General features: G+C 42.3%; 1 protein-coding gene across 2 annotated transcripts in view; it reads left to right on the top strand.

Annotated features, from left to right (window-relative positions):
- Positions 1-12,911, top strand: part of KIT (KIT proto-oncogene, receptor tyrosine kinase) — an 86,135-nt gene extending 73,224 nt beyond the window's left edge. For both annotated transcript variants that reach the window (XM_027056978.2, XM_027056972.2), the window contains exons 14-21: positions 790-940; positions 2,779-2,870; positions 3,353-3,480; positions 4,539-4,661; positions 8,687-8,798; positions 8,910-9,009; positions 9,373-9,478; positions 10,584-12,911. In XM_027056978.2, the coding sequence (XP_026912779.1) occupies positions 790-940; positions 2,779-2,870; positions 3,353-3,480; positions 4,539-4,661; positions 8,687-8,798; positions 8,910-9,009; positions 9,373-9,478; positions 10,584-10,715 (944 nt within the window). In that variant the 3' untranslated portion in view covers positions 10,716-12,911. The remainder of the gene's footprint in view (positions 1-789; positions 941-2,778; positions 2,871-3,352; positions 3,481-4,538; positions 4,662-8,686; positions 8,799-8,909; positions 9,010-9,372; positions 9,479-10,583) is intronic.
- The last annotated feature ends 2,572 nt before the right edge of the window (positions 12,912-15,483 follow it).

The following is a 15,483-nucleotide window of genomic DNA, read 5'->3' as shown; positions in this document are numbered from 1 at the left end:
TAGACTTCGAAGCCTGCCAGTTCTCAAATAATGCACCAAATGAGGCAGACACTTCACTTCTGCAAGAAAATAAATTTCCAGTCTGAAGCAGTTCTGAGGTAGAGCCTTCCATCAAGGATTTCTGTGATGTTTCCAGAAAACATGTTGGTCCAAAGGACCAGATGAGCCATCTTCCTCAAGATGTACAGAGATTCGCGGTCAAGTTGACGGCCTCCATAATTTCTTAAAACAGCCCCCGTGAAGGTGGTGTCCACATCATGCATGGTTCGCCAACATGTCTGCCCAAGTGAATTAGTTGCCTGTTAATAACTTCAGGGCTGCAGTTGTAGGCACGGTCACGTATCAGCTGGCTGTTCCGTTGTGGTTGCTTTTTCTTATTATGCAGTTTGTTCTCTGCGTCATTTCCACAATAACGGTGGGAGAGGGTGTGGAGCCCCTGCAAACAGAAGTGAATCAAAGGATTCATGGAGGAAATTTGATAGTCGTACAACATTGAAAGCGGTAACTCTTTGTAAAGCCAGCAGTCATGCCTGGCTCCAAGCACTGACATACTGACATTACTTAGAAAGTCAGGTAAAGGGGACTTGCTTGTTCAGTTTGACCCCACAGAATGCTATTTTTTTGCCAGCGGTGTCAATAGGTAGGATTGTATTGGTACTAAGTGGGCTTATCAAACGAACCTGAATGTTAATGGTTATGATCACTCCTGAGTGTAATTATGGGGGGGGGGGGCAGCATTGTCTATATATCTCACCTCTCTTTATTTAACCTTCTCTTATATGCCTGTAGGGCCCACCCTGGTCATTACTGAGTATTGTTGCTATGGTGATCTTTTGAATTTTTTGAGAAGAAAACGTGATTCATTTATTTGCTCAAAGCAGGAAGATCATGCAGAAGTGGCACTTTATAAGAACCTTCTGCAGTCAAAGGAGTCTTCCTGGTAAGGCTGATTTACATAAATAGCTGTTGACAGGCAGTTCGAGGGGTCATAAGGGTTTGCAATCAAGGCCGATTGTTAAAAAAAAAAAACTGAACAGAGATACTTCGAGGCACAAAATCAGAATTATTAAATCATTTAGATGTCACCAACAATTTAGAAAGTTCGAATAGTGTTTGTAAAGATTTGAAGAGTGTTAAACTTAGATTTCCGTTGATTTTTTTAAATGCATCTTTAGTTTGTTTCAAGGCATTAGTTCCGTTCAGTTGAATGAATTCTGTACCTGTTTCTCTCATGACTCTGTTCTTGTGTGTCATTTCATTCACCCTGTCGGGCTTGCTACGGTATTGTTGAGTTGCCTCAGTAAACTTCTTGAAAACCTTTAACAGAGTGGCAGAGAGCTCTGAACGTATCTCTGCATGTAGGTTTCTCACCATCTACCTCTGAATTATTTCTGTATACCTTGCCCTTTTTTAAAAAACTCATCATGCTATAAAAAGGCACAAAGACTAGCACATTTTTAAAAGTTCTATACCTTATTTTCATCTGTTTTATACTTAATATAGTTCTGAATTTGAATGATGTGTAAGGAGCTTCAAATTCCTTTAAGGAGGACGAATGTGGCTTACCAACCGGAATAGGATTCTTCTCTGCCGTACCTTGCCCGTTCTTTCCAAAGGTTGAGATCCACCATTTATGAGGGTTTCCTAGATTCACCCAGAGGCCAGCAGAAATCATACTCCTCCCTTATGCTTTATATTTCTGAAATTGTGTATTGGATTTCTCCTCTGCCTTTTATTCACTCTGTCCCCCTGCATTTTGAGATGGCAAGACGTTGTCTTTCGAACTTGACTCCAGGCCCTCAAGAAGACCTCAGCAAATCTTATTGGTGGACGGTTACCTCTTAAAGCCCTTTTCTGTACCTGCCCTGGCTAAAGTTTTAAACCCCAGGCGAAGGCTTTTTGGTTTATTTTTTTTCTTAGCCCAGTAAATGTGGGTAGTGTCAGGTGGTAGTAAAATGCAGTACAAACCACCTTTGGTTAGTTTCTCCAGAACATATGCTCTTTGTATAAATAAATGAGCCACTTTGCCTTATTTCTAAAAACCTTGGCCCCATAGATATTTTTCAACTTTCTGAAATAATGGCCTAAATTGTTCAATCCGACGTGGTGTTCTCTGTGCACTGGGAGCCCATATGGGACTGGAACCACCAGCATAATCTGAAGGAGACTGTTGTCACAGTGTTTCTATGCTAATCAGAAGCAGGAAGTACTAGAAATCTTGAAGACTTTCCAGCCAAATGTTGCAGATTCAAGAGGTCCAGATGGTTCAGAAAATCATCCAAATTATTGGTGTTTATCTGAACTAAACTTGGTTTTTTTAAAACCTTCTTCCATCAGTCGCTACGTGTTAACGATCCCTGCCTTCCCCCCATAACACACCTCAGAAGTTCTTGCCCTTTGTGTCTTGTCTCTTTCATCTTGTCTCTTGGGGCTAATTTAGAGAGTTTAAGGGGATGGGGGTTAATTTTTTTTGCTCTCTGTTTCCCCATTAAATCCCTGGTGTCAAGGGATGGGGCATTTCTAATCCGAATCCCATCTACGATTGCACACAAAACATGCCGTCTCATTCCTGGGGATTGGACCCTAATGTTGAGTATTAAAATCTCCTATCTTACGGACAAGATTTTCTTCACTCAGACTTGGCAGTACTTTCTTTCAACAAAATCAGCCTGTTCTGTAAAGAAGGGAATGAGGGGATAGAGCCTGCCCTGTGGGTACTCCCCTTTTTCCCATTTTGTCCAGTCATGATTTGATGGATGGGTATTTCCTCTCTCCCAGCAACGATAGTACTAATGAATACATGGACATGAAACCCGGAGTTTCTTATGTTGTGCCAACCAAGGCGGACAAACGGAGATCTGCCAGAATAGGTAGGTGTCATTTCGAGAGGATTTCTCATACTGCTATGAAATATAATACCATGCCCCATGGCGGCTGGTTCCCCGTTACAGTAGCCCCCAGTAACGGTGCCAATGTTGAATGGCAGTTAAGGGTTCCAAGTGGGTATTGGGGTCAGAGCATTTGTTACTGTGTATGCGCATCTTACTGCATGTATGAAAATATGTGTATCAAATAGGTATTTTGCATGTCAAAATGTATCAGATACATGTTTTACATATCAAAAACAGAAGATTTTTGTATTAATTCACGATCCTGCTCCCCTGAGGCCCCAGGTGATGCATATTAACTTTGTGCTTGAGCACTTCCGTGTCCTCAGCACCGGGGAGATGACCTGCCTGCATGTTCACATCAGTCCCTTCGTTACCAGCCCTTTGGTATCCCTGTTGTCACCGTCTTCTGTTTTCCTTGCTTTGAGGTTTAATTGCTAACAAAGTCCTTCTCCTCCTAACAGGCTCATACATAGAAAGAGATGTGACTCCCGCCATCATGGAGGACGATGAGTTGGCTCTAGACCTGGAGGACTTGCTGAGCTTCTCGTACCAGGTGGCCAAGGGCATGGCATTCCTCGCCTCGAAGAATGTGAGTGGGCGTGGTTCCTGGGAAAGCACTCCCACACCAACCCCCCAGCCGCAACCCCACCGAGCACTTTGGAGCCATAGTTCGAATGCACAGTGTCATTTTGAAGTGCAGTAACCAAAAACAGAGGAGATTTAGTTTCTTCATATTCCAACTGCTGTCATTTTGGAATTCCTGGTCTCATTTATAAGCTTTAAAGTGCAAGCCTGTCTAAATGAGCTTTCTATGAATATTTTTTTTTATGCATTGAATTCATTTAAAAACTTTGGCTTTTAGGATACGGGAGCTGCTCTTAGAAAATAGAGAGAATGATTTCATCAGCAAAAGGAAGGGGTACCTCATGCAGTTGCAATGCTTGGTGAAGCACATACTTGGGCTTTATTGAAGTTGGACTTCAAATATTGTATGGTTTATGAAGTGGGGAATAAAGGAGTCAGAATGATAAGCATTTGGGGAAAAGATGGGGATGGGAAGAGAATGATAGGATCAAAACAAGGAACAGAGTCTCTGGAAGGGTGAGGGGGTGCCCTAGCAAATGGGACTGGCAGACTAGGAGGAGGTAACAGATCCTCCCCGTAAGTGTCACTGGTGACATTTCCAAACAATTACCAAACTAAAAGAGGATGTAGGATGGCTGAAATAAAGAGCCTCTTCCCTGTGTCCTTGGGAGACATCAAATTGAAGTTGCAAACACATTTCAGAAACTCTATAAAAGGACATTCAAAAAGAAGCCTGCAAAATGAGTTTTCAGTTTAAAAAGTATGATGTGACTATTTATAATGTATTTTCCTGTGAATGAAAGCAGTCCTAAGAGGAAGAAAATGTATTCGAGTTGGTTTTGAAAGCGATTGTAGTAATTAAGGTCCTAACGATGCGAAACACACATCATTCAGAGCGTAATTTAGATGTTTATTTTTGGTGCACCGAATAGTTTCAGTGCGAAGCCAAGTTACTGGACCTGTGTGACAGAAGCAGCATCCTAACGTTGCACGTAGCTTTCATTCTTGAGGAGTTTAAAATAAATGTAAATGGTTTTCTTTTCTCTCCCACTCTCCTAATAGTGTATTCACAGAGACTTGGCTGCTAGAAATATCCTCCTTACTCATGGTCGAATCACAAAGATTTGTGATTTTGGTCTAGCCAGAGACATCAAGAATGATTCTAATTATGTGGTCAAAGGAAACGTAAGTACCCGCTCTCTGCTTGACAGTCCAATGAAGGATGTTAGTCTCAAGTTTTTCTAAGAATTGCTTTTTATGAGTTTCGTAATGCAAATCCTACCTTTGAGATAGCATGCATTAAGTGTCCTTCAGCAAAATTTGCATGGTATGCTGAACATTACTACAACTAACATTCCGATAATAGAATTCCTAATTCTAATTGTGTAATTATGGGGCATGTGAAGGAAACAGAAATAGCCTTAATTTTCATTATAGCCTGAGAATAGCAATGAACTCTGTTTTGTTCAAGTGAAACAAATGTGGGCCTGAAGGTCACAGCGGGGGAATTTTATCTGGAGATTGACATGCTATGTGAAAAAGATTAAAATCTAAGGTTATGTTCAGAATTAGGTATGTAGAATGTTGGATCTTAACCAATAGAGAGCATATTAAATAGTTTCGTAAGTAATCATGGGCTTATAGAACATAGTGATTTTAGTTCAGAGTGCTTTATTTCGTTGCCAATTTTCATTGTATCCTGAGAACAACCCCTGGGTGTTAGAATGCAATGTCTTCACTCTTTCAGAGTTGGAGAAACTAAAGCTCAGTATGTTTTATATGTTTTAGTAATAAGCATCACTGATTCTGAGATGACACAGGTCAGTTAAAGGCTGAATCCAGAGCCCATGATCTACAAAGCAGCATCCCGTTAGTGTGGGAAGCCATATAGTCCCGTGTATATATTCTTCTGCATCTCTTTCCTAGGCCTGTTTCCCCAGTCCAGATTTATTCCTGATGGTAGCTGTGTGTGTGCCTTAGGATAATGAAATATTTTGTCCTGCGTTACTGTGGCCATCTCTATGGGTAGGCTGTACTTGGCTTGGCTTTACAGAAGTGTTTCTGGCTTTCCTTCCTGATCAAGGCATGTATTTCTAATCAATCTCTTCTGACGCTGCACTTCATTATTACAAGGGTTAATGAAACCAAGTTCTCTCCATCCCGGTGCATGCCCTACTGGAAGAAAGAATGAGAGGTAGTCCCCGATCCAGGCCTTGGAATATTGACAGAAGGGCAAGAGGAGGAAGACGGCAGTTTCTGGACTGCCGTTGCCGAGCTCGAATCTGGTTCCATCACTTAATGGCTCTGTGATGTTTGGCAAGAATTACCTGGGGCCTCTCAACCTTGCTTCTTTTTCTCTTCTTGGGAAATGATACTGTCACCTGACTCATCAAGTTGTTAGGAGGGTTAAATGAGTGAATCTAGGTGAAGTGCTTAGAACTTTACAGAATTCAGGTGCGTTGCAGCCAATATGCACGTGGCGCTCGTTCTTCTGTTCTTTATAGATGTCTTATGTGGGATATAAATAATCATGACCGTGGTTATGCTGCAGCTTCTTAATAGCTTGTGATTGGTTCGCGACCTGTAATGAACAAGGATGGGTTAGGTCCCACCAGGCTTCTAGATTGTGGGCTCCAGCTCAAGTCTGTTGCACGAACCAATTACAGATCTCTCTTCACCAGGCTCCTGGGCAAGGAGGATTTATGGGACAAGTTAAAAGTAGGGAAACGCCCACAACATGTTACTGCCTCAGATTTGCTACATCATAGTCATGTGACATCTCCCCGTGTCAGCTTCTCAGCAAGTTCTTCCATTCCTCGTAGGTTCTTCGTCATATTTCTGCGGGTGAAGCTAGCGGATACCTTGTCAGAACATTGTCTTAAGTGCATAAAATAAAACCTATAGGATTACCAAGAAAAGCAGTTAAATTGGAATATAGTTATCAAAATATTAAAAAAGGATATTTTTTTGACATCAGTACGCGTGTTTCTTTGTTACACAGAATAACCTGTTCTAGCCGTGGGTCTAAAAACTGATTTCAAAGTGGTGATGAATGTAAACACTAATCATGATGGAGGTGTCTGCAGTGACTGTTGGTGATGGAATCACAGGACCTGCTGACATTACTGGGCTTTATTGCTTTCATCCAGAACTTAAGGAAATGCTAAACTTCATTTAGAAGTTAGTGAAAATAAGAATGTGTGGCATTTTTTTTCCCCTTCCAAGTCCACAGGCCCCTGAGTTCAGGACACCTTCAATCTCAGGTTAAAGCTCCCTGTAGGAACTTAGGTATAAAATCTGGGAGGGGATACTGGAAGATGTCCTTCCTTCCTCCTTCCATCCTTCCTTCCCTTTCTTTCTTTTTCTCGGTCTCTTTTTCTCTCTGTCTCTTTTTTCTCTTTTTCTCTCTTTTTCTTTTTCTCTCTTCCTTTCTTCCTCTTCTTTCCTTCTTCCTTCCCTTCCTTTTTCTTTCTTTTCTTTCTCTTTCTTCCTTCCTTCTTTCTTTTTTCTCTTTTCTTTTCTTTTCTCTTTTCTCTTCTCTTTTCCTTTCCTTTCCTTTCCTTTCCTTTCCTTTCCTTTCCTTTCCTTTCCTTTCCTTTCCTTTCCTTTCCTTTCCTTTCCTTTCCTTTCCTTTCCTTTCCTTCTTTCTTTTCTTCTTCCTTAATTTCTTTCTCTTCTTTTCTTTTGTTTTCTCTTCTCTTCTCTTCTCTTCTCTTCTCTTCTCTTCTCTTCTCTTCTCTTCTCTTCTCTTCTCTTCTCTTCTCATTCCTGCTGGCTAAAATAACTTTAACACTAGAAAAACAAAATTGTCTTCCCAGTTTCAATCCTGAATGGATTAAGAGAAGGACTGAGTTAGCTTTTTGTGGTAGATTAAGATCCAGGAATCCAGAATGTCTGTAAGAGCAATAGTCCCAGCAAGTCTGACTCAATTTTAGCAGAGAGAGTTCAGGATGTGAAGTTCAGCTGTTGAATGTAAAGACCATCTGCCTCTTGCCACCTTGGAATAGTCCTAGTCACCATGAGCCGCCCCTGTTTATTGTGTGCTCACTTGTGCAAGGCAATCGTTTAGAGATTGGTCCGTCGGCAGTACTGTGGTAAGCACTTTTGCCTATGTGATCTCATTTAACCCACCAAACACCTCGTGAAATATGAAGTATTATTTTTGCTTTCTAGCAGACTATATTGAAATTGTCTTTTAAAATTTTTTTTTAACGTTTATTTATTTTTGAGATAGAGAGAGACAGAGCATGAACAGGGGAGGGGCAGAGAGAGAGGGAGACACAGAATCTGAAACGGGCTCCAGGCTCTGAGCTGTCAGCACAGAGCCCGACGCGGGGCTCGAACTCACGGACCGCGAGATCATGACCTGAGCCGAAGTTGGACGCCTAACCGACTGAGCCACCCAGGCGCCCCGAAATTATCTTTTAATTACAGATACTTGTGACCTTCCCAGTGTATTCATGAAGGATGGTTTGGGTTTCATAGGACAGAAAACCCAAAAGAAAAGTAAAAGAAGTGTAGTAGCTGCAGGCCACGGCTGGTGTAGAGGTTCTGTGAAGCATTCAGGACCAAATCCTTTTACCCTTCCATTTTCTTACATCTCTGGTGTAGCCCTCCTGTTCTTGGCCCAAGGTGGCCACTACATAGCCAGCCACCACAGTCGGAAGGCAGGGTGGAGGAGGGATGAGAAGGGAAAGAGCAAAGGGCACATGCCAGCCATCTTTTAAGAAGGTCTTCCTATAGTTGCCGTATCATACCTACAACCTAGTGTCCAGACTTGAGTCGCATGGCTACACCAAGCTGCAAAGGAGCTGGGAAATGTAGTTTTTATTGTGGGAGGCCATGTTTCTCTTATCGGGGAAAAGGGAAAACACATTCAGTGGTAACTCACAGACCTCTGTTACTCAAGGCCAGTGGCGGAGCCAGGATTTGAACCCATGTGTCTCCCTCTGACGGCTATGCTCTTAACCACCATGCTGTATTGACTCAATGTCCCGCTTTTGAAAATGGGGATAGGATCGTGTGAGCCCCCAGTTTCAGAGGTAGTAGGAGTCATCTGAGGTCCTAGGGGAAAAGGCTTTTGTGAGATGTCAGGCAGTCAACTTCTCACCCTCACCCCCTCAGCAGGAGCAATGTCTACAGGAATTTTTTTTTTTTTTTTTTTTAGCTTCTTAATTAACCTGGCCGAATCTGTTGTGCTTCTATTACAGGCTCGGCTACCTGTGAAGTGGATGGCACCTGAAAGCATTTTCAACTGTGTGTACACATTTGAAAGTGATGTCTGGTCCTATGGGATTTTTCTGTGGGAGCTGTTCTCTTTAGGTAAAATGCCTTGCCAAAGGCACCTTGGTTAGACTCAGCATCTTCTTTAAGGTTTGTCAGTGTCCTGCTTGCTTATTAGTAACACTGATTTGCAAACTGTTTGTGCCTCAGGAAGCAGCCCCTACCCTGGAATGCCAGTCGACTCTAAGTTCTACAAGATGATCAAGGAAGGGTTCCGAATGCTCAGCCCTGAGCACGCACCTGCTGAAATGTAAGAGCCGGCACGTTTTCCTTCAGATAGTGCTTCCCCTTTTATTTTCCTTTACGAAGATAGAAACCCAGATGTTAAGGGTTTTCACTGGTACGGTTTGAAATGTCAATGTCACCTGGTTCCTTTTTATGACATCTTGATCAAATGTCATTTTTGTAGCTTATTTTCATAATCTCTTGTCACCAAATATGCGGAAAGTTTCAGCCACCTTTCCCATATACGGTGTTTTATTTCATCACGCACGTGCCATTCAGTATGTCCGTTTGCAGGGCCCTGGAATTTGAGATTGTCACATGGCATACGCCGTGAGAAGCCAGGTTAACGGCATTGGGGGGTGATAGAAAATGGCTTTCTGCTTTGCAGGTATGACATAATGAAGACTTGCTGGGATGCTGATCCCCTGAAAAGGCCAACATTCAAGCAGATCGTGCAGCTAATCGAGAAGCAGATTTCAGATAGCACCAATCATGTGAGTTCCCTCTGGCCAGGCGTAGAACCTCCTTCCTTTCTCTTGGTTCCAGATGCACCCTTCTGAGGCCCTGGGGGTGAAGACCTTTATTCATCCCTTCTCTCCTTGGCTTAGGTGGCAAACTGGGCTTTGGGCAGCCACGTAAAGCAATGGAAACAGTTCTTTCTGCCCAGCTCCCCTTTCTGAGCCTAAACACATGAGATGAGAAGGAAAAAGAGTGGAGGGCTTTGCATGCAGAAATGTGGAAGCGGAACGTTCCATAAGGATGTGCCGTGTTTCCTCCCCCACCCCAAGTGCCGGTCATGGGGTCGGCGTGTTCTCTGTGTCACGTGTCATGGCCCTTCAGCCTTTGGACAGTGGGGGTAATGTGAACTAGAATGAAGGTAGAAAAGACAGCTTGTTACTGCAGTGAAATAGACCTTCTGCTCAAACAAGCATAGCCAGAAAATGGTAGCTAGCTGTCATGCCCACAAGCCATATAGAATGAAGAGCTGTTTGAAGTTGGGAGATCCCTCCCAGTGATTGGGGGAGGGGGGGGGGCGTTCAAAACTCAAATCCATTATTTCTTCTCCTGCTCTTAAGGAAGAATTTGTGATCCTTACTATAACTCGGATTTATTTAAGCTGCTTTTTTTTAATGGATCGTGGCTCGGAGCTACCTTTTCTAAGAGCACACCACTGATATTTTTGGGTTAAAGCTTGCTTTTCCGGGTGTCCGAGCAGATTTCAAATACAACAGCATTTCCCACCCCTGGAAGGGCCACCGATTTCCCAGCAAATGACATCAGCCATTGGGTTCATCATTGGCCGCAGAGGTTTATAAAGCTTTTTAATAGGTTAGATGATACTTGTTCCCAGATGCGTCCCAGCACATTTTTTTGCCATCACTTTTTATGTATCAGACCTGGGGGGAAATGAGGGCTAAAACAAAGCTTGTGTTTCCTTTTGTCAATAGGATTGGGGTTTTGGCTGTGAAAGTCTTGTAAGTCTCCTCCCTTTAAAAGGCCTTGTAAGTTATTTGCGATCCCGAAGCCCAAATGGGCCCCTTTGTCGTTGTGTTCGTGGTGTAGGGACTGGCTTGTTAACTGTGGGCTTGTTTTCCTCAGATTTATTCCAACTTAGCAAACTGCAGCCCGAACCGGGAGCGCCCCACAGCGGTGGACCATTGTGTGCGGATCAATTCTGTAGGCAGCAGCACATCTTCTACCCAACCTCTGCTGGTCCACGAGGATGCCTGAAGCAGGAGGAGCGCCGGGGTCTCCCCAGCGAGAACGATCCCTCTTCTTTTGGTTCCTATCCTGGTTATTTCGTTCCCCCTTCAACTCGCATCCTGTTCCAGGGTAGAGGACACCCCGCTGTAATCCCGTCTTTACAAGCACACTTTAGTGGCCAATGATCTTTGTCATCAGCCACCACGCTATTGTAAGGGTTCGAACTGCACATATCCCCGATAACGAGGCAGCCTCCATTAACGAAAACAAAACAAAACAAAAACAAAATGCAGACTTGGAGCAAGGGAGGGTGGGATGGGCCACACACCCTGGGGCCTTTCCAAGGCTTCTCCACTTTCTGTTTGAAGAGCAGAGTTGATAGTTTATTTGAATAAATGGCAGTAGTCGCCTTTGGGCCTCATAACCATCCATAATGATACGATGACGCAGCAAGATTAGAAGCTGAAACCTGATCTCTTGATGTGGAAAATGGAATGTTATTAGAACAAAGGGCAGAAGTCTATGAATATCTGGGCTTAAGAAATCTAGGATTTCGTGCTGAGGAATGAGACATAGGCCATGGAAAAATGCTCCCCGAGCAGGAACATAAGACTCGCTGCTGGGCATGAGCCTTTGTACTACTGACCTGGTCTGTAAATAGAGTTCGCTGTTAGGGCGCTGAATCGGAGAGAAGGCCTCCCCAGCCAGCATTTGTATATACTCATCTATAAATTGTACATGTTCATATATTGAGGAGAGAAAACCCACAAGATGTAGTTTCTGGATATGACCCTGGCTCAAGTCTGCTGTGTGTAGAAATAGATTAAGGGCCAGACAAATTTGAAGGAAACAGTGCTTTTTTTTTTTTTTTTTAAGAAAAAAAAAAAAAAAAAAAAACCATAATTGCCAAGCACAATCTTAACAAAGATCTCCTTTTGTAGCCTATGAACTTGCTCTGCAGATGCTCCAGAACAAGCCTACCAGCTTCAGAATGGCATTGTGCTCAATGGATTGGATGCCATTTGAGAAAGTGACTGACTGACTGCATGACTCCCTCGGGAGTAACAAAACAGTGCTGTTTTAGTTTGGATCCTTCTGTAGCCAGACATTAAGTTTAGATTCAGCCTCCTCTGCAGGCATATCCTGGACGCCGGGCCAGTACCTATATGAGTGTGTGTGTGTGTGTGCGTGTGTGTATGCTTGTAGACAAATATTTTGGGGGGTATTCTTGCCTTGAGCCCAAGAGGGTCCTTCAACACTCAAGAAGTAGCTTGGCCTTCATCATCAGTACTGCTCTTGCTTCTCTTCACCCAGCTGTCCAGAGGAGCTACCCAAAAGCTTACATAGCAGCCATGTAGGAAGCAGAGTGCTTGAGTACTTATTTATTTGCAATCCACCAACACTTAAAGCACTCTGATGTTTATATACTCAACATACTGTATCTGTTCCTTAGACGTAAGGCTACTCTCCCGCTGAAACATATTTAAATTGTACCCTTTGGGCTGTAGCCTGGATATTATTCTTAGAGTTGACTTTTTTTTTTTTAATAACTCCCTGCCCAATCGTTAGAGGTCCCTGTGTACGCGGCCATGTTTGTTGTCTCGCGAGATTCAGGTATGCCGCCTTCACGGTTCCCCCTCCTGGGTCCCTTAGACTACATTTAGAGAACTGTGGTCGTTTAGCTGGAAGTAACCATTTGCACTGGAGTTCTATACTCTCGCACCTTTCCAAAGGTAACAGGTTTTGGGGTTTTGTTATCACGTAAGAGATTGTCGCTATTTGCCATACTTTGTCAGAGAATTTCCTTTGTGTTTCTATTGACTTTGATCATAGTAAGATAAGTGGCTGTTGATTGTGGGTGTCTAGGTACTTCAGGGGCACTTCACTGAGAGTTTTGTCTTGGATATTCTTGAAAGTTTATATTTTTATAGTTGTTTTTTTTTTTTTCCACATTGGATGTTTCTTTGCAGTGGCTTAATGTTTGAAATTATTTTATGGCTTTTTTTTTGTAAATATTGAAATGTAGCAATAATGTCTTTTGAATAATTCCCCAGCCCATGAGTCCTTGAAAATATTTTTTATATATACAGTAACTTTATGTGTAAATATGTGCGCGGTGCAAGTTTAAAGGATGTTGATGTTCCATGTGTTTTTTTCCTGGTGTATTGTCCAACTATTGACAGTTCTGAAGAATTCTAATAAAAATGTACATATATAAATCAAGTGGAACTTTTGTTTTATTATTTTTTCAAGCTTAGTGAAACTCAGCTTCAAAGTGTTAGAGGGCATTCAGCCTGACGTTAGAAAATTTGTACCTAGGGGTGCCTGGGTGGCCCGGTCGGTTAAGCATCTGACTCTTGATTTTGGTTCAGGTCACAATCTCACGGTTCATGGGATCAAGCTCTGTGTTGGGTTCTGTGATTCTCTCTCTCTCCCTCTCTCTCTCTCTGCCCCTCTCTCATGCTTGATCTCTCTCTCAAAATAAACAAACATTAAAAAAAAGTTTATACCTAGTGTGCGTAAGATACAACCAAGACCATCAGATCACTGGGGTTTATATACTTGAAGATTCCACAAACACTTATTAAGAATTTAGTATGTGCTATATATTCTCATTTTATTTTTACAACCCAAGGTCTCCATTTTATTTTATTTTATTTTATTTTATTTTATTTTATTTTATTATTTTATTATTTTATTTTATTTTATATTTTATTTTATTTTTATTTTATTTATTTATATTTTAATTTACATCCAAGTTAGCATATAGTGCAATCATGATTTCAGGAGTAGATTCCAGTGATTCATCCCCTATGTATAACACCCAGTGCTCCTCTCAACAAGTGTCTCCCTTAATGCCCCTTACCCATTTAGCCCATTCCCCCCACCCATAACCCCTCCAGCAACCCTCAGTGTGTTCTCTGTATTTAAGAGTCTCTTATGTTTTGTCCCCCTACTTGTTTTTATATTATTTTTGCTTCCCTTCCCTTATGTTCATCTGTTTTGTATCTTAAGTGAAGTCCTATGATATTTGTCTTTCTCTGACTAATTCTGCTTAGCATTATGCCCTCCAGTTCCATCCACGTAGTTGCAAATGGCAAGATTTCCTTTTTGATTGCTGAGTAGTACTCCATTGTCTCTATATACCACATCTTCTTTATCCATTCATCTGCCGATGGACATTTGGGCTCTTTCATATTTTGGTTGTTGTCAGCGCTGCTACCTGTATTTGCACTACTAGGTATATATCCAAGGGGTACAGGTGTGCTGTTTCAAAGGGGCACATACACCCCGTGGTCTCCATTTAAATTGAAAAATACGTATATGAACATTTTGAGAATACTACACATTGCTACAATTATTATTAGGTTGACTTGTGTGAAATGACCAATTTTGTAGGCAAAATGATGGTGAAACAGCAACAGTGTTGTGTGGTCCAGTCTAATATAACTGGCCTGTTTCCTCCTAAAAGAGATTGTCAAAAAATTAACGTGAACTATAAAGTAATTCACAGAGTTGACATGAGGCAACCCAAGAAAGTGGTTTGTGTTCTTGTTGGCTTGGATTTTGAAGAGAAGTTATTCTGTTGTGAGATGTTCATGCTCTACCCTTCGACCGTATTCTCACTTGTTTCTGGAACATTAAGTTCTGTCACTTGCTTGGAGGAAGCTGATTTGTGCCAGGTGGTTGGGTACTGTCTTGTGGCCAGAACATCCTTTGTGATCAGGAAGTTCCGTCCAGAACCTCCACAGGGCCCGAGAGTCCTCCCAGCCTGAAACAAAGAACAACCACTAACCACGCGATCTTACTAAAAATGGGTTAGGCACATAAAAGATCATCAGTTTTGATTTTCTTTATTGACACGGCATCTATACCTATAGTAGAACCTCCAGAAAGGAAAGGGGAGAGGGCTGAAAGGTGACTGTAAAGATGAGGAATCCTCTTAAAATCAGGGGGGAATTGTGTGGCTAGGACACATCAATAGTCTGAAATACAGACCCACATTTCTGTCCAGCATTTTCCACTATTACAGGAATGAAAGCTGGTTGACCACACAACAAAGGAGTCCTTTCTTTCTGAATGTTTTCAGTGTCACTTAGACTTTTTCATGTGTGTGTAATCTTGAGTTAAAAGCAGTCAATGGCAAGGGAACCTAGATGGCTCAGTCGGTTAAGCATCCGACTTGGTTTTGGCTCAGGTCATGACCTCACAGTTTCATGAGTTCGAGCCCCACGACATGCTCTGCGTTGACAGCATGGAGCCTGCTTGGGATTCTTTCCCTCTCTCTCTCTCTTTCTCTCTGCCCCTCCCCGGCTCACGCTGTCTCTGTCTCTCTCAAAGTAAATAAGTAAACTTTTAAAAAAAGAAAAAAAAAAAAAGCTGTCAAAGGCTCCTGTATTACTAGCCTCTAGTTATTCCCTCACTGGCCCAGCTTTTAGTCACAAAGTAAGTATCAGGTGTTTGTCCTGGCTCAAACTAGGTTCAAATCCTGGTTCCAGCCTTGTCTCGACTACTTACTGATGTGTGATATCGGGCAGATTGGCTCTGGAAATCTGTTTCCATAATAGTGGGATCTGTCTCAATATACTAATATGAAGCTATCAAGACCGAATTCATATGCCTAATACATAAATGGTCCTCACAAATGGTAACGTTTGTCATGGCTAATTTGGCTCACTAGGAATGAAGAAGATGCTCCTGTACCAGCATAACCCAGTTGGTGTCCCATGTAGATTTTTGCCAGGAATTCAGGTTCCCTGATCAAGCCTTCCTTCCCAGCTTCTCTCATATTACC

Source organism: Acinonyx jubatus, chromosome B1 (assembly GCF_027475565.1).
Source record: "Acinonyx jubatus isolate Ajub_Pintada_27869175 chromosome B1, VMU_Ajub_asm_v1.0, whole genome shotgun sequence".
Classification (NCBI taxonomy): domain Eukaryota; kingdom Metazoa; phylum Chordata; class Mammalia; order Carnivora; family Felidae; genus Acinonyx; species Acinonyx jubatus.
The sequence above is the reverse complement of the archived record's forward strand: the minus strand, read 5'-3'. Positions and strand labels throughout refer to the sequence as shown.